At 36.8% G+C, this 23,175-nt stretch overlaps 2 protein-coding genes across 5 annotated transcripts in view; both read right to left on the bottom strand.

Annotated features, from left to right (window-relative positions):
• Positions 1-23,175, bottom strand: part of LOC128093113 (probable enoyl-CoA hydratase, mitochondrial) — a 204,992-nt gene that overhangs the window by 74,525 nt on the left and 107,292 nt on the right. The window lies entirely within an intron of this gene.
• Positions 1-23,175, bottom strand: part of LOC128093107 (protein Teyrha-meyrha-like) — a 40,936-nt gene that overhangs the window by 1,332 nt on the left and 16,429 nt on the right. For all 4 annotated transcript variants that reach the window (XR_008212247.1, XM_052708816.1, XM_052708818.1 and 1 more), the window contains 4 exons: positions 1,557-1,783; positions 1,279-1,470; positions 424-760; positions 68-302 (listed from right to left, as the gene is read on the bottom strand). Coding sequence is in view for 3 of the 4 variants with exons in the window: in XM_052708816.1 (XP_052564776.1) it covers positions 68-302; positions 424-760; positions 1,279-1,470; positions 1,557-1,783 (991 nt within the window). In the remaining variant the exon portion in view is untranslated. The remainder of the gene's footprint in view (positions 1-67; positions 303-423; positions 761-1,278; positions 1,471-1,556; positions 1,784-23,175) is intronic.

Genomic DNA, 23,175 nt, shown 5'->3' with positions numbered 1-23,175 from the left:
CTGTTTTGAAGAGTTGAAGTTGAGGTTAGGATAATTGATTAATTTTGAGGCTCGTCGATGACCTTACCTATTTTTATCGTCACGTCCGATCCCCAGATGTTGGCCAGGGTGCAACGTGGTCAACGTGGGTCGCTGCCGCTTGATGCAGTCCTCGTCGTCCGTATTGTCAACTATGACTTCCTCGTCGTTATCGGTAATCATATCCTGGCTGTGGTCGTGGTCCTGCTCGTAGTCGACGTCGATCCGCTGATCGCTACTGGTCGGGGTCACCCGGGTGATCGAGTTGTCGGAGGTGGCCGTGCCTGCCCGGGTTAACGGAGGTTGTTGGAAAGTTGGAAGAAAAGAAGGGAAGAAACGGAAAAGATTCAAGCTTCACTTCAATGACGTATTGCAGCGTGATCTCGCAGAGTTAGCAACACTTACAATTCAACGGTAGATTTAGCCGGCTCTTCCTGTCCCAGTGGGGCACGATCGAGCTGAGCGATGTGATGGCGCTCTCTTCCATCGGGGGTATTTTGGTCATTGGAGGGTCGGGTTTGAGGGGGGTGTTATTGTTGTTGTTGTTGTTGTTATTATTGTGGAGATTTCCGTTCGTGTGATGAATCACGTTGGAGGTCATGTTGATGGCTCCGTTGGACGTCTCGTCGCCGTAGCTCTCCACGTCCACAGTTTCGTCCTCGTCCTGGGTCGAAGATTGACTGCTCTGCTGCTGCTGTTGTTGTTGCTGCTGTTGCTGCTGATGTTGGTGGTGCTGCTGTTGCTGTTTAAAAATCAATTTGGGTTTTCAAATTAGGTTATGCTCTGGGACGGGTGACGAACAGGGAAGACACAGGGGTCGATAAGGTTGTTTAAATTATACCATGTTTTTATTGTTACCGTCATCTGGGACGAATCGGGACTACAGTCTGAATAGGGACAGCAGTGTTTAGAGCACTTACAGGGTTTAAATTTGGAAATGGGTAATGGGTGTACACATTTTGTTGAGTCTGTTATATCCGAAACCAACCAGAAAAATAAAAAAATATTGTGCCCTGACGTGGTTAAAACTGCTGTCCCAATTCGCCCCAGTTGACGGTATCTTCAAAACATTTCTATAAATAATTGGTACAATTTCAAAAAGGAAACAACTATTGTTAAAAACAAATAGTATCATTTTTGCAACTTGGAAGCAAATTGACTCTAAATGATTTTAAAAAATAATTGAAATTTCAAGTTGGGATGAGAACCCCTGAGTTCAGCTCTGGGTGACTAAGAAACATATCACATCACAACACTAACCTTCCTCACGCAGTCCTCGATGTGCTGGGCGATTTCCTCCTGCGTCCGCTGGAGCCGTCCGTGGCACACCGGACAGGACTGGCAGTTGATCGTGCCGAGCTGCATCCCGAAGCCCTCCTCGCCGTCGAATTTCCGCTTCCGTAACTTACCCCGGAGGCGATCCTGGCGCTTGTTGCGGATGTTTTTGAACGTCTGTAACGCAAGGGTGACACGGAAAATCGACAAATTTAATAAAAAATGCAATCTTGAAGATGGGAAATCGCGTTCCAGCAACTCACCTCCCACCGGCTGGTCCGCCCCTGGAGGGTGCTCTGCATGGCGTGCATGTCGACGCTCAGCGTTCGCCGCAGCTCGAGCCGCTCCGCCGGCGACGTCATCTTGGCGAGCCGGGACAGCTCGGCGGAGAAGTGGGTCTCTAGGTCACTTGGTGCTAGCTGGATGCCGCAGATGGGACACGAGTTGGGCGGCGGCGTGCCGACAAAGGTCTTCTTCGGGGGGCCAATACCTGAAATTACGGAGGGGAAGAGCAAAAATCGAAAATTGCATAAAAATGTAATTTTGCTGCAGTTTATGAGAATATTCCATCCTCTCGCTCGCTTAAGGATAACCGTCATCGTCAGCGAGGTTGCCGTCGGCTTATTGGGCCCCGTTCTTAAATCTCACTTTGCCGGGGAAGATTATTTCCCCACTTTGTGATTCTGACGGAGGAGTTGGGGGCTGCGGGCAGGACGTATAATGTACATACAAGTGTCTTTCGCCAATGTTAAATGGGAATTTTATTGTAGACATCTTTCGTTTCGGATTTTCGCTACATAAATCCATCCGGAGTTGCTTCTCCTTAGGCAGGGAGGGAATTCAATTTCGATTTCTTTTCAAAGGGAGGGTTGAATGGAGGACTTTGGTGAAGACGTGTTTATTGGGGCAATGCTCGATTTGTGAATATTTAGTGTGATTATTGCAATCTGGAATACATTTCTGAACCGAGAAGGTAGGTTGTTGAGCAAATCGTATATTTTTTTTAAAGGTTTCTATGTCAGGGAATTGAATAGATTTGATGTCAGGGAATGTTTAAGAATTATTTTTAACTATGTTAGGTAGTTAAAAACAACAAAAAAATAATGCTAAATTATATTTTCTTAATATCTCATTTGTTTGTAATTTTGTTTTCCTCGATGACGGTCAAACTCGGAATGCCTTTTTTCTAAAAACTCTGACTTATTTAACGATGTGTCAAAACTGGATGGACCAGATTTAATTAAATTTGGAGTAATGATTCTCGATTTATTTCAAAGCTGGATTTGAAAAACAATGGAACCCATATTTTTTATGATTGTCATTTAAGCGGTTGTAGACATCTTTCGGATACGATTTTTAGTTTTTTTCAAATAGGATAAAATTTTCTCGCAATTTATTTCAAAGCTAGATTTTCAAATCATGCTTTTGGAAAACTCAAAGAAATCAATACTGAGCAATTCTCTACCAAAACCGGAAATGGATTTAACTTGTATTTTTTTATTTGGCTTAAACTTTGTTGTGGCCTTTCCTATGACCAAAGAAGCTATTTTGTGTCATTGGTTTACCCATACAAGTCTCTATACAATATTCGAAAATCTGTAACTTTTGAAGGAATTTTCTTATCAATATTCAGGAAAAAATGGGTACACGGATAATTTTTATTTGCTGATTTTTAATTAACTTTTTTGTTAACAAAAATTCAATTTCCCAAAATCCGTCAATAGTATGGTCAAACATTCTGCCGCCGAGTTATAAATTTCTGAAAAATTAGTGATTTTTTGAAAAAATCATAAAAATACATAAAAAATTTTTGACCGATTTTTTTAATTTAAAATTGAATTTGCAATCGAAAACTACTTTACAGATTTTTGTATATAGAGACCCGTTTTCAAGATATAGCCACCGATAGTTTGATTTCAAGGAATTTAAAAAATATATATATATATTTTTTTAAAAGTGACCATAAAACATTCGTGAAATTTTGCGATCTTTTCGAAAACATTATTTTTAATTTTTTAAATCAAGACTAACATTTCAAAAGGCCATAATATTGAATATGTTGATGTGTCTAATATTGTTGTTCGAATATGCGCCAAACTGCAAAAGTGACGAGAATAGGTCGAAAAGCTTAGTGTGACCAAAATGGGTATATTTCCCCTTTTTGTTCAAAACTTTTAACTAGAGATGGGCAAAAAAAGAACGAGCCGCTCAAAGAGCCGGTTCACTGAAAAGAGCAAAAAAACCGTGGCTCACAAAAAAAGAACCGCGGTTCTTTTTTAAACTTCGGTCTTTTGAAAGAACCGGCTAAAGATGGGGTGATTTTTGTTATAAATATATTTTTTTGAATCTACAAAAAAAATAGTATTAAATTCGTTTTTGAGAATTGAAAATGCAATTTCAAATATTTAAACGCTATTAAGAATTAATCCCCAAAGTAAATGATTTTAAAACAACATGAAAAAAACTTTTCACTTTACAACTGATTGTACATTAAAGTATTACCGGAATACAAATTTGAGCATTTCAAATTGCATAATTTGTAAAATATTGCCAAAAATCTTCTGAATTTTGTTCGATTAAACTTTAGCGTTTATAGACTTTATCGATTAAATCAGAATGCAGAAAAGAGTTCACAGAATGTTTTCTCCAAATAAAATATCAGCATTAGTTCAATTCTTGCAGAAATAAACGCAATTTTAAAATTATTAGTATTTTTTTGCCATTCAATTACTCGAATGTTTAGGTTCGAGTAGAAATCTTGACATAGAGACCGTCAAAACTTATGGTTTTCAAGGGCATCTTCTAGTTTTCAGTTTTATTTTTTTTATCAAATAATTTATAAAAGTTAAGGCTACCAACACTTGCTGAGCAAAAATCCGTACATTTTGCCGATATGACACCGTTGCACGTTTAAAAATATTCACAAAATAAACTGTGACACATTTTTATGTTCTTCTTTTTTAAACGTTTAAAAGTTTACGAAATCACAAGTCTGTTTTTTACGAATAATATCGTTCTAAGTGTTTTTACGAAAACATTTTTAGAGTTTTTTTTATTGAAAAGGTCTTATAAACATGTTAAAGAAATAGCTTATAGGTCTTATAAAAAAAATTCTAGACTTTTTAATTCAAATGTTCTTAGGTTTTCACGAGCTTTACAAAGCTTCTGGATCTTTTATTGAAATATGTTTTGTAAGGAATTAAAAAAAAAACAATTGTTGATAATCAACTTTGAACTGAGGAAACCCCGAAAAACTATTATACAAGTTATCTCTTTAAAATCGTTTTGACAGTTAAATAAAAATGTTCTTAAAAAGTTGTTTAAATTCCGCACAAATCCGTATAATGCAAAAAAATCCGTACAAAAATTCCTACCTGTTAAAAATCCGCGAAGAGGGTCGAAAATCCGTTCGTTAAGGAAAAAATCCGTACAGTTGGTAGCCTTAGTAAAAGTCCAATGTGAAATAAATTACAAAATCATACGATTCTCAAATAAACCTTTTCATCCAAAATTTGAAAAAGAGCGAAAGAGCCGTTCAAAAGAGCGGCTCTTTTTAATGAGCGAACGAAAATGAGCGGGCTCCTAAGCGGTTTTGCCCACCTCTACTTTTAACTGTTAAAAGTCGTAAGACATGTTATTTGTATCACAAATGTCAATGATGACGACAAGAAATTTTTCATTGCAGATTATTAAATAAAATTTTCAGAATATAACCAATCCAAATCTTCAAATATCCAAATAATGCATGAAAGCAAAACTAAAGAAGGTAATTTGTCATTCATTAAAAATATCATGCAAAAAATTGTGAAAATGAGATTTTATTAGCTTTTATAATAAACAGATCTAAGTCAAAACCAAATTTCAGTTCTGGCAACTCTGCCTCAGTTTTCAACGATTCTAAGTCCATATCAACCCAGCTCAGTTTAACACCCCAAAAAAAAAACAAGTATGTTTAGGTTGCAAAATCACCCGGCAACAGCTGCTGGACCGCAACCGAAATGAATGACGAGCACGAACAGAGAAAATTCTTCCAAAAGTGGTAAAACATGCATTTGGTGCATGACGGGCTTACAACACACAGTTTTCCACAAAAATCACCCGGAATGGCATGCACACGAGACTTCTCTGACACGAATGATGGTGTTTGGTACAAGTGCCGCTTCCGGGTGAAAAATTAGAAAATTTATAGTGGTTACAGTGGTTTTCCCCAGAAAGGACATATTATCCTCTCAAGTTGGTCTTTGTACCCCGGGAGGGGGATGGGACTCGTGTACGACTGAATGTAAATTGGCTTGGACGAGAAGTGAGAAAGAGCATAAAACACTTTTATTCGTTAGATTTGCGATGCCAACAGGGGGAAAATGGGTGTCCTTTCGGACTTCCCCAAAAGATATACGTTTCAACAGCAAAAGACGATTAGGATAATTGCTGTTAACAGGGACCGATCCCAGATATGGTCTACGTACGGTGAGGTATGCCGAATTGGTGCCCTGACCATGGGTCAGTTTCTCATTAAACCTGGTGCCAAAAGCAGTCAGGCGATTAGATTGGATTCACCTCTGCGGAGCTGTTCCGACGGGGAAATGGAAAAATCAACCGCAGAAAACTGTCACTTTTCACGTGGCGGGATCCGGTGCAAGGAGGTTTGATGGTGGCTGCTTTTTGCGGTTTTGGGTGTGCAAATTGGTACATTTGGTGCGGGGCGCGTGTTTTAGTCATTTCGTGCAGATTTGTGACAGTGTTTATGATTTTTTTTTCATCCACACGCCGGGAAATTGCGATTGTTTTTCGCGCTGTGTAATTGAGTTTTTCCACGGATTTGTAGCGCTGAATGGACCTGGTTGTGGTTGCATCTGCTGCGCGCACATGTGAGTGATAATTGGTTATTAAAAATCGATTAAAATTTAATTGAAAATTTAGGTTTTTACTGATAACTGCGGGTGTGCGGTTTTAGTGATGGGATCTGATAATGTCACAGTGTGGTGCTGATTTTTTACGTTTGGATTTAAAATTGAAATCAAAGTATAAACGTTTTTAAATCTAGATAATTATATCAAATGAAGAGATAACTGTTCAAGTTTCTCAGTTAAACGACTTACTCATCGAGTTGGAATGTCTCGTAATCCGTATGAAGCTGTTGCAATTCAAAAAAAAAAAATGCAACCCCACACAGAAAAAAGGGCAGAATAATTCAATAATAAAGAAATCACATTTAACAAGTTATGAAAGTTTATTGGATGCGGTTCTCATTTTACGCCTCGCCGACACTGCCGTGCTGACGGACTGTCCGAAGCTCTCCAAAAAGGGACTTGGACATATCCCTTCAGCAGCGAAAATTGGTCGGTCTGCTGCGGCTGCAATCCCCCAGCCCGATGGAGTATGGTGCGGAATTACAAGTGCCTTTCATAACAGCGTCGTCCCCGCTGACAGTTCCAGTACTAATGCGCGTATAAAAATGGAACATGACATTCGGGTTGAAGGTACAAGAAGAAGTTGACGACGGAGGGTGCCCCAGTGTCTGCTGATTTGTGATACCCAGACGCTGGGCAGCAGACAAAACGACTCATTCCTTAAGTTGATTTATCTGTTACTGGCCGGCTTAATTGGATCATTGCTGAGTTGTACCGAGCAAGTTAAGCAATTCTCCCTTTCGCGAAGTCGAGAGATACCCATGTGTGTAGATTAAATGGCAATTAGTGCCGAGTTCGATCCTGGGACAAAAAAACACCAACCAATACTAGAATGATTTTAATTGTAGCGTGGTGACCTTCCCGGGGTACGCTTAAGGAAACTTGGACGATTTCTGTGTTTTAACCTTGTCAACCGGAAAAAATCAATCCCTTTTCGGAAGCAACTGGGCTGGCCCGGCTACAACACACTATCATAATACGATAAATGCGCAAGGTAAATAAATAAATTACTACAAATAATAATCTCCCCTAATTTATTGCCACCAATTATTCTCTCCGGACATTTCGAGCAATTGCGCTCCCGATTCCGGCCTCGACAACTGTTAAAACCTCCCCGATGATTGAGAGAGCTGTAAATTGCTGCTGGCTGTAACAAGCGCTTTTATAAACTTTATACTACACTACACCAGTGGTAGCAGTTGGTCGAACTAGTCGGGCACACATTTATATGTCACACACCGGTAATGGCAGCAAATCTGGTGAGCAAATAGAAAAACGCTCGATTTATTAACATAAAAATATGTTCTAATTGCCGGGGGCTAGCTTGTTCGGCCTAAGCTAGCGGAGTCAGCTTGTAATAGCGGATTATTACAAACTAGCGACTGTATACCTCTAGTTAGAGTGAGTAGCTGCACAGCTCACAGTTATTACCACTCTCTGTGTGGAGTGAGGTTAGGGGAGGCTAAAGCTGTCAGTATGTGGAGTGGCAATTGCTGACAGCCAGCTATTAGCGGGATGCTTTCGTATGGATTGGGAATGTCAACTGCCTCGTTGACTTCGGACTCGAAAGGTTGTCGAGGTGTTGATGCGATGAACCGCGCAGAGATTGCGGGCATTCTTCGACCGTCGGCTATGACGGAAGCTGGCCGGACACTTTCCAGCTCAAGTGTAAATCTCTACATTACAGAAATATCTTCATTAAGTATCGATTTGTAGCTGATTTATACCACTGCATGCACCGGTCCGCGGTACATCCGTGACCACATCACAAGGGGGTATTAAAACTTCATCGAACTTCACCAAGCAAAACGGCTTAAGCGATACCGCAAAAGTGTGAACGGACACACTGACTGACGGGAACGGCTCAGGTCTATCAATGTCATGCACCCAAACGGAGGTAGTCTGGCAATTTCGCTCACTAGTAGATTTTTTAAGGTCAAAAAGAGCAAATTGTCTTTGTCGTCAAAAGTCGTGCTATATTGCCGCACGTGCATTTTGAGCCGAGTTGAGTTAAGAACGCCATTTTGTGCAGCTCACGATGCCCTTCACAGATTTTCAATCCGGAGATATTCAATAAAAACCGAAAAAACCTCATACATTGTTGTCACTCTTCATATGAAAGTAGTTTCAATCTTGCCGTGATATCTCGACACACCCTGAAAATTGCTGTAACTGCGAGAACTGACCAAAGGGATTTCAGGTCAGAACGCGTTTGATACAACTACGAGTTCGACTATCGTAGACAATTGTAATCATAACTCGGGACTCCAGAAACCAACTTCGGGACAATGTATAGAATGGTCAACGAAATAAAACTGGTTTGTCGTTGTTTACAATGCGTGCTCTATTTTTTGACGTTAAAACGCTTTTTTTCTGGAAACTTCAAAAAGCGACGTGCGACAAGATAGCCCGACAACGTCGATATCATAAACTACTTTTTACAATTCCTACAAGAAACTCATATAACAGTGATAAACAACAACACAAAAAAATAGTTTTTCCAGGGTTCGAAACGGAGTTATTAAGAACCAATACGCTACAAGCACATTTACGTGATCGTGCTATCGCTTTTTGACGTTTCGAGAAAAATTCGTCTTAATGTTTGACCTTGAAAAAACAAAAACTAGGGCACGAAATGTAAACAATAACAAACACGTTTTGTTCAGTTGACCATTATGTGCATAACATGTGCATTGTCCCGAAATATGGATGAATTTAGTTTTCGATGTCTCGATTTGTAATTTAAAAATGTGCACAGAAGTCGAGAATGTACGTGTGTCAAACGTCCTCCGACTAAATTTGATATGGCCAACTGTCACACTTGCAGCATGTTGCAGGGTGTGTCAAGATAGCACGATCAGATCGAAACTACTATATGAGGAGTGACGGAACAATGCACGGAGTATTTCGGGTTTAATTGAATATCTCAGGATCGAAATCGAATTTTGGGGAGCGGTGAAGGTATAAAGGTGAGGCATTGAAAACTGCACAAAATGCCGTTTTTAACTCAATTTGGCCCAAAGTCGAAGTGTGGCAAGATGCATGATAACGACGACTTGGTAGTGGTGGACATTTCTATTTTCCTCTAGTAAAGGTGTATTAGTGACGCGCTGAAACGTACAAGCGAACTGGCCAACAGCAAACTGACGAGATGCTTTCATGATTGCTTGACAGATAGGGGAAATATACCCTTTCTAATCAAACACCTATCTTCGTCATATGGAGAGTTTGATGCTCGATTAAAGCTCCAAAAATACTATTTAGGCTATAAACTTACCAGCAACAGCACCGCCTCGAGTAAGCACGCAAATTTATGCCATTTACTGGCCAAAAAGATCAAATTAAATGCACTTTTGATCATAATTTCTATTTTGCGAGACCATTTCTCATCATTTTGGTGGCACACACATCCACACGCAAGATCAGAGGTTAACTGCTTAACGAATGTCGCCATCAATATCTTTTTACTTGCGCTAACGATTTCAAAGCGCTTAAGATATAAAATTGCTTCCAACTACCGGCAACATGTTCTTTTGACCATTACTTAGTCACTCACTTGAAAAATAATCCAAAAAAATGTAAATAATTAGCAAGCACCATCAAAAAAACAAACGCGCTAAGTCTTCTGACGTTTGAATTTTGAATACCCATTCCAATCGAAGGCTGAAGAAAACCGAGCGAGAAGCGAAGGCAAATAAAGAACAAAGGGTGGCCACCAACATGCTGGTGCAGCGCCTGTTGGAGTGAGCAAGTGCTGCCAGGAAACTTTCGCTATAAATGCTACTTTTCGTGAGTGTTCGCTTAAAATTTCATCAATTTTGGCAGCACTAAGCAAACCCAAAGGGCGCTGGAAGAAAAAAAGAACTTAGCTGAAAATAGAAAAAAAGGGCGTGGCCCAATGCACTCGACTGATTAGAATGCATTTTTGAAATATTTTTTTAAATGCTTGTAAAAGGAATAGCATAACTTTTAATAAAAGCGAAAATAAACAGAGATGTTCACAAAAAGTCGCTCTACTCGTTGGTGTACTTGGTTTTAGTGAATTTCAAGGAACAATCCAGATTATCCAGCATCATTCAAACACGACCGCTTATTAGGCTTAAAATGTGCATATTTCCCCTATGTAGACAACGGAATGTTAGCGAATTTTGATTTGGGTGTACAGCACGATTGATCATCAACTGGCATTTCTTGTAAAATCTTCTGACAAAATTTAATGTGATCAAGAATCAACCACCAACAGTTTGGGTGTACCCGCGGGGTTCAAACAAGGCACCGCCGATGACGTTCACCCGACCGGTGCATCTCGGGAGTCCAAAATCCACGGCGGCAATCCGACACATCGCGTTCAACGACTCCCGGGCTACCTGACAAGGTGGAACGAAATTAATCCTCTTCGGTGAAGTCTCTCTCTCTGGAGGACCCGTTCCGTTGCAGCTGGACCAGCCTTCAAAACCAGTAGTTAATCTTCTAATGACAAGCGGTTCCAGGCTGCGCCAGATGCGCGGCCTCTTCGGATTGATCGCGCCGCGAGATTGGCCCCGAAACCCGATTAAAATCTTCAAATTTAATCAACTCCTTGCGTAAGCCGCACGTCGCCAGCCAAGTGTGAAACAACTCTTCGCCGAACAAACGCGGGATTCGCTCGGTCTCGGTGGAGTTCACACTTTTAGCTCTACAATTTAGCAGAGCGGCGATTTATTAAATTAACTTTATGCTTTGATGGAAATGAAATAAAAATTCAATCTCTGTCAGTTTCGAGGTTTCCCCTTTTCATGCGGTTTTGCGAGCGCTTCTGCCGATTTTCCCTTTTTTTTTGTTCAAACTCTTATTTTTATTTTCACTGACAAATTTTATAATCTCTTCCATTGGAAATTTATTTCAATTGATCGAATTCAGTCAGCCGGTCACCGGAGAAGCGACACAAACAAAGTGTGAATGACTTTCCAGGGATTAGACCGGGCGCGTCCCTTCGGAACAAGGACCTGGTAATGCCCAGATTTTCCCCCTCGGCACCACCAAGGCAAATCCTTAAAACCAACACCAGCTAGCACCTCGTTACCCGTCGCAGGGGGAAAACGCCGCGTCAGAAGGACAAGACAGGGCAATAAAAAAAGTCAACAACTTTTTATTAAATAGATACACAAAATCTTCCCCCCTCTCCACCGCTCAGAGAAAGAAAAAAACGACGAGGAAGAAGACCCACTTTAGAGAATCCGGGACGGAATCTGCCATTCATCCCCTTTCAACTGCCCGTCATTTGTGTTCCGAGACGAGGCCTGACAAAAGATTGCGGCAAAAAAAAAAAGAAAACGATTCGACGATTCACGGGGATGTGGCACAAGGACTTGGCAGATCAGGAGAGAGTGAGCGATTCAACGGTTCAGCTACCCATGAAGAAGTTCAATGAGATCCGACGTACACACAAACGCGCGCACGCACACACAGACTGTGTGTGTGTAGAACATCTGGGTCGCAAACAATTTGTAATATTTTAGAAAAATAATATAATCTGATATTTATCATCTTATAAGCCGCAAACTTGTTGGATGAGGGAGCAGACAGGCGAGCGATGATCCTCCTGAGGGAATGATGCTTGAGGGTGCGAAATTGGTTTTGTATCGGTTGTAGGGGGGTTTGCATGCTAATGTTGGACCGGATTAGCATATTCTATGCTAGGTAGATTTTCATCACTGGATTCTGTAAAAAATGGGTTTCATACTCAATGCAACCTTAAAAAAATATTTGGAAAATATTAAACCACGAATAATTTATGTAAGAACAGTTTTCTGGAATTTCACAAAAAAAAAACTGATTTTATTTTTTGTATTTGTTGATTCAGATGCAAAATCGGTCCATCGATTCCTTAGGTTCAGCTAAGTCATTTTGCATCATAGGTTTCTCCATACAAGTCTCCATACAAATTTGAGGATGTTTATAAAAATGTTCTAGGGAAATTTTCAAAAAACTGTATCTTGAGAAGCGATTTATGATCGATTTAGTGTTTTCGGCAAAGTTGTAGGTTATAATTAGGATTATGCGAAAAAAGTACAAGGTAAAGGATTGTGCGGAAAAAATAAGTACAAGACAATGGATAGAGCGGAAAAAATAAGTTCACGATAAATTTGTATTACCTTTTTTTAAAACAAAATCTCGATTTATACAAACTCAATCCCCTTGTTTTTTTTATTTTCCGATGCGTTTAAGTGGACAATAAAATTCCAAGTTTTGAGCTATAAAGCAATTCTCTGAGATTTCGGTCATTCGATTAATAATAATAATGTAATATTGAATGTTTGGTTATTTCGAAATGTTAGTCTTGATTAAAAAAAATGAAAATATTGTTTTCGGAAAGATCGGGAAATTTCACGAATGTTTCACATTTTAGCATAGAAAATTGGACCATTTGTTGTTGAGATATCGAAAATTGTTGGTTGTTTGGGTGAGACTTTGAAAACATCAATTTTCCTTTTTTTAAACTTTTGCATGGCAATATATCAGCAACTAACAAAGTTCAAAAAAGCAAAATATAGAGGGATTTTCTCAGCTTTTCAAAAATATTTTTTTTCAAATGTGGGCAAACATGCGCACTAATTTGAAAAAATGCGACTGTTTTTAAAAAAGTTACATAAAAATGGCTTTAACTTAAAAACGGTGCACTTTATCAAAATTTCACTAAAGTACTTTTTGATTGCAAATTTGAAAAAAATCAGTTGATTCTAAACTTCATAACTCGATCAGAGATTTTTTGCACAATCTGGAAATTTCTGAAAAGCTGGCACACATATCAAAAAATAAAAAAAATAAAATAGTGTTATTTTGCAAATCAAGTTTTAGTGACAAAAAGTTAAATTAAAAATCACCAAAAAAAAATTTACCGTGTATAATTTTTTTTCAGTAGTCTTTATCAATACCTACAACTTTGCCGAAGACACCAAATCGATCATAAAATTCCTTCAAATGATACAGATTTTTGAATTTTTATGAATCATTTTTGTATGGATAGCTGCCAAATTTGTATGGAAAATTATATGGACAAACTAATGATGCAAAACGGGCTTCTTTGGGCATACCGAAGGCACCAAAAAAGTTTCAGACGGATTAAAAAAAATGCAAAAATGAAAATTAAAAAAAGACTGATTTCGTAGAGAATTCCTCTATAGGGTATGACGGTCGTTTAGATTTAGGCCACTTTTTTCAAAAAAAGTGATTTTTCTAAATCATTGGAAATTTTCCCAAAATCATTTTTGTGTGGGCTCATTAAGTTTTTTTTTGTGATTTTTTGATAAAAGGTTCCATTTTTGAGTTAAATCCAATTTTTGGTTGAAAATTGTCTTTTTGTTTATCTTCGTCCATCTCTGAAAAAATATATTTAAAAATATGAAAAAATCCCTACAATTTCCTATTTTGGACATTGTTGATCCTAATTGGTTGCTGAGATATAGCCTTGCAAAGAATTAATGATTTTAAGAATGAGATTTTTGAGTTCATTTGGCCCTCAAATTGCCCTCGATGATATCTTGGAAACTATTGATCTGATTTTTAATTTTAAAAAGTTGAAATCACGTGAATTTTTTTAACCTTTTGACAAAAGGGCCACTTAATTCGATTTCAGCTCCTTTGAAATGTTAGTTAAATTTAAACTTTTTAAATATTTATGAAATTTTGACAAAGTTTACATAATTTGTGGAAAATAAAATTCAAATTAAAAAAAGCTAAAATTTATTTTTAAAGTTCTGTATTGTGGTTTCTTATTCAATGCATTTATATCTTTCAGGACAGCCAACGTGTCCCGAAGTGTTACCTTTCGAATACATGTTAAATTAGTCTGTAATCGAATACATGTTAAATATCAAAAACCTTGAATATTTTTTTTACCAGCCTTAATTACAATTTACAAGTGGAAACCAATTTAATTTATTTGTGGAAACTAAACCCTTTTAGTCGGGCTACCATAAAAAAATCGCCAAATATCAATTTCCAATCTCATTTTAGTCGACAAAAAAAGTTTTATTTTTGATTTTTGGTTTGGCAGTTATGTGATTTTGCCAATCTCTCAAAAGCAATAATTAAAAAAAGTCTTATGTCAGAAAAAATGTGTAATTTTACCTCTAAAAATGTGTAGTTTTACCACTTTTCCGGTGTGATGTCACTTTTTAGTTCAAAATGAGGTAAAATTACATCATAAAAGAGGTAATATTCAACCTTCCAAATTTACACAATGTTTTACCGTGTAGCTAGGATATACCTTATTATTCTTTTGCATATTTTGTGTTTTCAATTTTTTTATTGACTAGACTACACAGCTAAAAAAGAAGTAATCCAGCTGGGTGTTAAAGGCCTGGGTGTAAAATAAATATTGCATTATTTTATGCAATTTTATGTAATTTTACACCCTAAAATATGTAGCCCATCAGTATGGGAAACCTACTTGACCGAAATGTCAAGCTCATATATGCGTTTATCCTTACAGCGTTTCATCGGTCTGATGGCCGAGTGGGCTAAGGCGCCAGTCCTCACTGTTGGTGCTGGGTTTGAATCTCGTCGGTTGCAACTTTTTTTTGTTTTTGCAAAAAATGTACATGCAGTGTGTAATATTAAGTGTTTATTTTGACGAAGGTGATGTGCATGTTGTTGCATGCGATTTTACAATCGGATTCTTTGCTGTGTAGATCACATGAAACAGGTAAAAAGATCAAACCCAAGATTAATTTTTTTAAATGTAATGTTTCTTGAAGACTAGAAATAGGTAAAAAATGAATTTTATCGAATTGAAATCGATCGAAGCCAGTCTAGGTTGAAATTCAACGGGTTAATTTAAAAAAAAAATCGTGAAATTTTGTGTCAAAAGATAAATCAGTTCTACAGTTAAAATAATGCACTTTTTTTTACAAAATTATCAAAATTTTGAATGAAGAAAAAGATCTCATTAACCAAAAGATGTTTTTAAATAATCTTTTTACCACTTTTGGCAGATGTCACCCAGCCACCAAACTCATGCCCACACACAAACAAAATCTAATTTAATTCCGATTTCAATCTCTGCCTTCGCTGCTCGCAGCGCATCTTCACTTAATTAAATTCTTTTTCATCCCGTGTCGCCAAACTGCTATATTTTCTTCCATCCGGTGTGAAATCACTTTTTTCCTTGCATTTTCAGTTTTTTTCGCCTCCTTCTTAACGTTGGCCCTCTTTCGCTTCCGATACGGACTGTAACAATTTTCACCCGCTGCTTCCGAGACGAAAGAAAAAAAACTCCAGAGACAGTTCGGATCTGTCACAGAACAACCTCCCCAGAAAGGATATTACAACTTAAGTCAAGCATCAACTTTCCTGTGATCTTTTAAGTCCCTGCTCTTCGTTTCTTTTCTTGGCCTTGGCCGGTAATCCTTCTCGAAGAAAAAAAATCACCCTCGAAGCGTTTTTTTGTCCGCCAAATGTGTCCTCGAGGAACCCCTTTCCCTCGAACTGGGTGCAGTTCCTCGCCCAGGGAGCACAACAATTCCGGGAGAGTTTGAAATTGAATTGTAGTACCCGTGCCCGTTGAGCGTTAAATGGGATTTTTTTTCTTCACACGACACCCACTTTTAAGCGCGTTCAGGCGCAATGTGGCCAGTTTTGGGGGACACTCGCCGGAGTCTTCCGGTTCGTGTGAGAGGCAATTGTGCGTGCACCGGATTACGGTCAACCGGCCGAAAGTAATAAACTTTTTTTTTCTCTTGGGGTTGAACTCCACGCCTGGACAGGACTTGTCCTAGTAATCTCTCCACGCGGTGATGGTCAGGGGGAAAGGGTTTGGGCAACTTTTCCTGAATGAGTGGGAAATTCGTTTTCAGAGTGAAAGTTTTTCCAGCTGTGTGCGGTTAGTGAGGGTGATGTTTGCAATAAATATGATTTACGAGTTCAACTCTTTTTCCGTTTTGGCTCCCGGAGGGAGTTGTCCAGATGGGAATGATCCGGCAAGTTTTGAACCGTTGAGCTCGTGGCAAATGTGCTGTGGAACCTGTTTTCCAAGCAGCAGTGTACGCAGTTTGCGAAACTTGCGTCAACAATTCGCCATTGAATGCAAATTCGGAGGTGCTTCCATTCAAGCTCTTGCCCGTATTTGTTTATCACTCGACGACGAATGTTGAAGTGCAGCAAGCACAGCATGATTGAACATCTGATAGCCTTCGATGGGGGAGAGTTCAGCAGCAGCAGCAGCAGTTCTTCCCTGTGTAATGGATGATGACAAAACGCAGCAGCTGATCGCACGTGGAGTAATTGTTCTCGCACTTAACGTTTGCGAAATTTAAATAAAAATGCATTTTTGCTGGGACTTTGTGAGACCCTTGAGAGAAGTTTCAATAAATGTATTCAGAAAATCCCTTTCTTCAAACTTTCTCAAAAGTCTCGTTGTTGTGTCTTTGGAACGAATAAAATACCGTTTTTTTACTTTTTATCACTGGTGATTTAATTGCCAAAATACGATTTTTTAGATTTTAGAGATTTTTTTTAAGTGTTTAAGGGGACTAAAAAGGCATATTTTGCGCGAGAGTTCCGGATGTTGCCAAACTAGGTAAAAGAGTTACGATTTTTCTTCAAAAATTATAAATATGGTCATAAATTAACATTATAATGTTTCATGCAAAATCAAATTTGCAATCGAAAAGACTTTACCTTTTTGTTGCTTTTTAATAGAAGTATTTTTTGAAATTTTTTGATTTTTTTTTCAGTTGAAAAATGTTGTATGAAAAAGATCTAATGCTTTGTCTAATGCATAATATTTTTTCGAAGAGCTGAGTAAATTTCCGAAAATTTTCATTTCAACGGACAACCGGTTTTAGAGATATTGTTCTTTGAATTTTCTTTATTGTTAAAAGTGGGGGTTTCCCAGTGTTGCCTTAACTCGCCCTAATTTTACAACAATATTTTTATTGGTTCGATTTTCAAAGTAAAAAAATTAAACTTTTATTTTCTCTAAAAGAGCACTCAGCTAGTAAAATCTACACAGAAAAAAAAATCATGGTAATATTACATCTGGGAAGGGGTACATCTTTTATGTCAGAAAAAAGGTGTAATTTTACCTCTGGAAATGTGTATTTTACCACTTTTCTGGTGTAATGTCACTTTTTCAGACTTAATTGAGGTAAAATTACATCATAAAAGAGGTAATATTCAACCTTCCAAAATTACAGCATCCAAATTTTCCCTTCCTGCAAAGGCTTATGAATTGATCTCATTTGAAAGGTTTTCCAAATCTCTGAAATGCAAATTTAACATCCTGATTTTTCAAAAATAAAACTTATGGAATCTGTTCTGTTATTTTTTTAAAGTTTCATGTCATGTCTAACATTATAAAAGAACTAAAACACCTATTTTTAATATATTCAATTGTTAGGCATAACTTGAAATTTTTTTAAATATTTTTAATGAGCAGAAAATTTCATACAAATTTTAATGTTTTGGCAATTGGATCTCGATGGATGGCAAAACATTATAAAATGTAAAATGAGGGCTGATTGCGTGAGATTTAAAAAACCCACGCTCAACAATATTAAAACTTTTGGAGGTATTATTTCAGCAAACAGTTGTCCGACCAACGAAATCTAGGAAGGAAAAAACGAGTATTTTTTGAAATTTTTAAACTAAAAATGGTTTTAACTTTAAAACGACATATTTTATTATATAAAAGTAATTTTTGATTGTAAAGATTTTTCTACTAAAAATGAATTCAAATAGTTTGTTCAGCCACATTTTTCTTGTTGCAAATAATAATCATTTTAAAAACATAACTCTGGTACAAGAGTTCCTTGTTTTCTTCCTAAACCATATACAAAATCTAGAAAAAAATATATTTATTTTTAGAATACAGCTTAGTAATAAAAAGTGATATTAAAAATCGATTTTTTCCGAGTGTTCATTTTTCTGAACAGTCCTAATCATAACCTTCAACATTTCCAAAGGCATCAAATATATTAGGCTATTCTTAATCATTTTTTTATCATTTGGCAATGAAAATTCTTGATAAATTTAAACATTACTCCATATGAAAAGATAAAAAATAGTCTAAAAAGCCTTTCTAAAAATATTTTCCTCGGTAGAGTTTCGGAGGATACGGAAATCATATTCTACATAATTGCTAAGTTTTGGCAGCATAAACATCACCTAAGTGGTCGAAATTTCAGACAGGGTTGCATGATCTTAAAACTTTATGAGACATTGAAGAGGATTGGAGAAGGATTTTTAATACCATCTGTGGGGGTGACTATGGGTTAAAAAATGATACATCTCCCGTAGTTTCTTAATAACAAAAACAATTTAAATAACATCTAAATTATTTAAACGTAGAATTGTTTTTAGAACGTTTACTAACATTCCCCCCCCCAGTCTCCCCCACTGACGGTAATTATTGATATTTTTACCATTTTTATGTGAAGAAGCGAAATCTTTCAAAGTCACAGAAGCACAAACTTCTTTCATAAAATCAATAATAGCTAATTTATCCCTTATGATCATAACGTTAAGTCACCATAAACGAAGTATTCCTTTTCTCCCCTTTTTAAGCTGGATGCACTTTATGGTGCAATTTTTACGAACCCTTTCAACAAGCAGCTCCAATGATGTCCAATTTACCGAAGCCTTTATGGTGACCTGCATCCATCAGCAGTCAGTCCATCAGACACATCTTCCACGGCTCGGCTGGTGGGATCAAGACTTGCATTTACTTCCTTTCTCTTAATAAATTCTTGCCACGAAACCTTTTTCTCTGACCGCATCGCGATTCCCGCCGATCAAGTCTCTTCATTACCGACGGACTTCGCATGGTAGGGGAACTATACCCTTTTTCAGCCTATTTCTATTATCGGCCTATCAGCACTATGATTATGAATTACAGCTTTCATAAAGTGTTTTTTACTGTTCCAAAGTAACAAATAGCTCAAATAAAAGTGAGCAAGCAACTCTCCACTGTTTATGTTAATAAAAATGTTGATTTAATAGCGGAAAACTGCAAAAGTGATGAGAATGGGTCAAAATGCTTAGAGTGATTAGAATGGGTATATTTCCCCTAGCTCGAACGCTTTAAACTTGAGTCATTTGGCTGTGTCCATAACTTTGGGGTTTGAAGAAAGGTTCGGCTTCAACATATGCACTCGTGGGATTCATGTTTGGTGCTTTTACGATCGTTTAGTACATTGTAAAAGTTTATTTTTACTGCACTTTTGAAAAAGCGGGGTCGGCGGTGCGTTTTCATGTTGAGGAAGTGGAAGCAATCCCCCGACGGGCAACTTCTACCGAGATTGCTTATGACCGTTAAAAGCATTTCTGGGTGTTAAATCGGCATTCGAAAATGCAACCCTTCCGCTGACCACTAATAGAAAATCGTTAAATTATTTGCCGCACGTACGAACGAATTTTAAATTGTGATAAAATTTTGAGTACGTGATTTCAAAGCTGACGCGCGACTGCTGGCCACCGTTGTCGTTCTATATTCCCGTTTGCATCCAATCAACCCCAGGCAAAAAGGGTTGACGTTTGAGCTTGACGACGACTCTATCCCCGGACCGACGGAAGGAAGTCGACGGACTATGATTTACCATCCGTGCCATCATGCCACCGTCTGGGGCACATCGATCAAAATGTTGACTCGTTTTCGCGCGACTTGTACAAATCATCCTCCGCACTTGCGAAATTAGATTCATTTTACCACTGATTGGAAACCAGATTGGAAATCTTGCCCTGTGCCAAACATGCAAATAAACTTGCAACGATGATGATTTTAAGACCGGTGTAGATGGAATCAGCTGGAGTTTCGAACTCGTCGTTGGAGTGCGCTAATGACATTCCGGAAGGGTACTGCGAGCGGAAGTAAATTTGCGTGAGAAGTTGGCAAATTTTTGGGACCAATTTTCCTGGTCAAATTGAAGGTAATTTGATGAACACAATATTTGGTACTTTTTGATTCAAATAGAACTAGGTTTAGCAGTCGAGTGGTTTTTTAATTGTCTAAGTTTTTGTGATCATCAGTTTTTTTTTATTGATTGATTTTTTTTTATAAAATATATAAACTAGAGTGTAACAAAAATGACTTTTTGGCGGGCATTCAGGGGTTTGTTCCGGTGGGCATACTGAGCCCAAATCCCAAATATGAGCTTGATTGGACGTAACAGGAGCTGGCGCTCCGCCCTTCAATTTTAAATGGGATTTAACCCGTAAAAAAAGATTTTTTCAAAAATGTCAATTTTTGAGGCATTTTGGCCACTGAAGCGTTCACCAAAAACATCACTGGCGTGTAGGCCAGATCCTTGCGCATCTTTCGGTATATATATCATTGAAGTTTGGAGCACCCTGGAGTTCGGTACAGACCTTCAAAGTTTGGCATTTTTTCGAAAAACCGGCCCCGGCAAAAAAGATATGCGTCGCGTCTCGCGACGCCCGGGACGCCATTTGATTTTGCTGGGACCGATTTTTCGAAAAAATGCCAAACTTTGAAGGTCTGTACCGAGCTCCAGGATGCTCCAAACTTCAATGTTATATATACCAAAAGATGCGCAAGGATCTGGCCTACACGCCAGTAATGTTTTTGGTAAACGCTTCAGTGGCCAAAATGCCTCGAAAATTTACATTTTTGAAAAAATCTTTTTTTACGGATTAAATCCCATTTAAAATTGAAGGGCGGAGCGCCAGCTTCTGTTACGTCCAATCAAGCTCATATTTGGGATTTGGGCTTAGTATGCCCACCGGAACAAACCCCTGAATGCCCGCCAAAAAGTCATTTTTGTTACTTTCTAATATAAACGTTATTAAATTCAAGTCAAACGTAATAAATACAACACATATTCTAAAAATATGTTAGCTTTTGAAATCCTACCTAAACCTTAAAACATTTTTTTATACAACCACCTTGTTAATAAATTAACAAATGTTTATTCTCTTCAAATGGCTGGTGTAAAATTTGATGATTTATTTTTCTTATATTATTTTTAAAAGTAAATTGAAAAAAAGTATTTAACATTATGACTTTTACATAATATCATGAATTTGTAAACAGATAGAAAAAGAAAACATATTATTTAACGTTTTGACTTGATCTATTCATAACATATTTGTCTTTATTATAATAGCTCGTTTCGATGATATTATTCAATTTTTATTTTCAAAATTAAATCTCAGTAAAATAATTTTTAATTAGTTCAAACATTATTTTTCATCAATTCCTTTTTTTTTAATATTTGGGAATTTGAATAAAATCAAAACTGTACATCCAATAATTTTCAGTTCTTTGAAATCAAAACCAATTTAAATAAAAAAAAATATATATTTTATGCATTTCAAACAAAGATGTGTCATTTGCAAATGATGTAGCATGTTTTGAGTTTTTAAAATAGTTTCCAAGAAATCTTCGATTAAACGAAATGCTGGCTGATTGGGTAACACTTAGAAATACTTTTTTTATTTCTTTGTAATGTTACATCTCAACAACTGAAGGCAGGTTAACAAATAAAAAATAAAAATAATAAATAAAATCAGCTATTTGATTTTTTGTCAAAAGATAAATAAGGATAAACCACGCTTTGAAAAATAAAAAAATCTTAAAACGGTAAAAAATTAACTTTGTGAATATTTCACTTAACTATTTCTCGATTGCAAATTCATTTTCAAATTCAAAAACGAATGCTGGATTTTTTTTTCGAATTTTTTTTTCAAAACATTAAAAAAAATTACTATTGAAAAAATATAAAATTAGGCCAACAAAATGTGAAAAACTTAAATATATTGAAAAAAATAGAAAAAATAGAAAAAATAGAAAAATCGAAAGGTTAAAACATTTTGGGGGTGTGATAAAAAGTGCAATTGATAAATCTGGGTAAACCAGGGTGACATTGACAGGTCGAAGGTCGAAGTTTCAAGGTTACAAGTTACCTCATTACAACCCAACCCCGCCTCTGACGGGTTTCAAACTAAAAATTCGTAAAAAAACAAATTTTCAGCCAATTTTCGATCTTTAAAAAGTATTGGAATGAAGAAATCTTTAAATTTAAGAAAATTTTAGGGTTGGAGGTGTGACATTGTTAATGTTTAAAACATGTTTTTTCTGGGGTCAACTTTGGCTGTGTTTTTCACTAATATTGTCTATTTTATATGTAAAAATAAGTATGCAGTAATTTTTGTATTGCCCAGACCATGCCTCTAAATATTAAAAAAGCATATGAAAAACACAGTGGCTGTAAAAACATGAAAAAACTAAATAGACAAATGGTAATAATAGGAGGTGGAAGTATTAGCCAAATACTATCAGAAACAAACATAAACTAAACAAGATAAATGCGATTATAAATAGTAAAAATGAAACAAGAAAAGTAAAGTTTTTCGTAGAATAAAAGTTGCTCTAAATGACCTCCTGAACACGAGAATAAAAATTCGAAAATAATTGGGCAGTAGAGAGTTACACGTTTTTCAAACAGACATCAGAAATATATTCAAATTTGTAGGCAATTTCAATAGAACAATTTTCTAAGAGAATGTTGAATTTTTGAATCAGAATTGGTTTGGTAGCAACAAAAATTGATATTTTTATGAAAAAAAATAATAATTAAAAATCTAATAATGGTTGGTTGAACTTGGAACTTTTTATTTACTTTACCTTAAATTTAAAGAAATTTTATTAAAAGTTAATAAACTTAGTTATATTTTGAACATTAACGTTATTAATCCTATTTTCCCATTTTTATGGTTGAAGTGTATAAGAAACACAGTGTTGATAGTCACCCCGGTTTTTTTAAATAACATTTTTTAACTAAACCATGTTTAAAAGCACCATCGAAAAAAACTTTCTCAAAAACGTTCATGGACATTGTGTGACCCAGCTCAGTACATGTTTTAAAAATATAAATCTTAGAAAAGTTACCGGTTGAATAATATTTGAAAAACAAAATGAAATCCTATCAATGTCTCCCCGGTTTACGGTACCCATTTTTTCTGTATAATTTTG

The sequence above is a fragment of the Culex pipiens genome, chromosome 2 (genome assembly GCF_016801865.2).
Source record: "Culex pipiens pallens isolate TS chromosome 2, TS_CPP_V2, whole genome shotgun sequence".
NCBI classification, from domain to species: domain Eukaryota; kingdom Metazoa; phylum Arthropoda; class Insecta; order Diptera; family Culicidae; genus Culex; species Culex pipiens.
The sequence above is the reverse complement of the archived record's forward strand: the minus strand, read 5'-3'. Positions and strand labels throughout refer to the sequence as shown.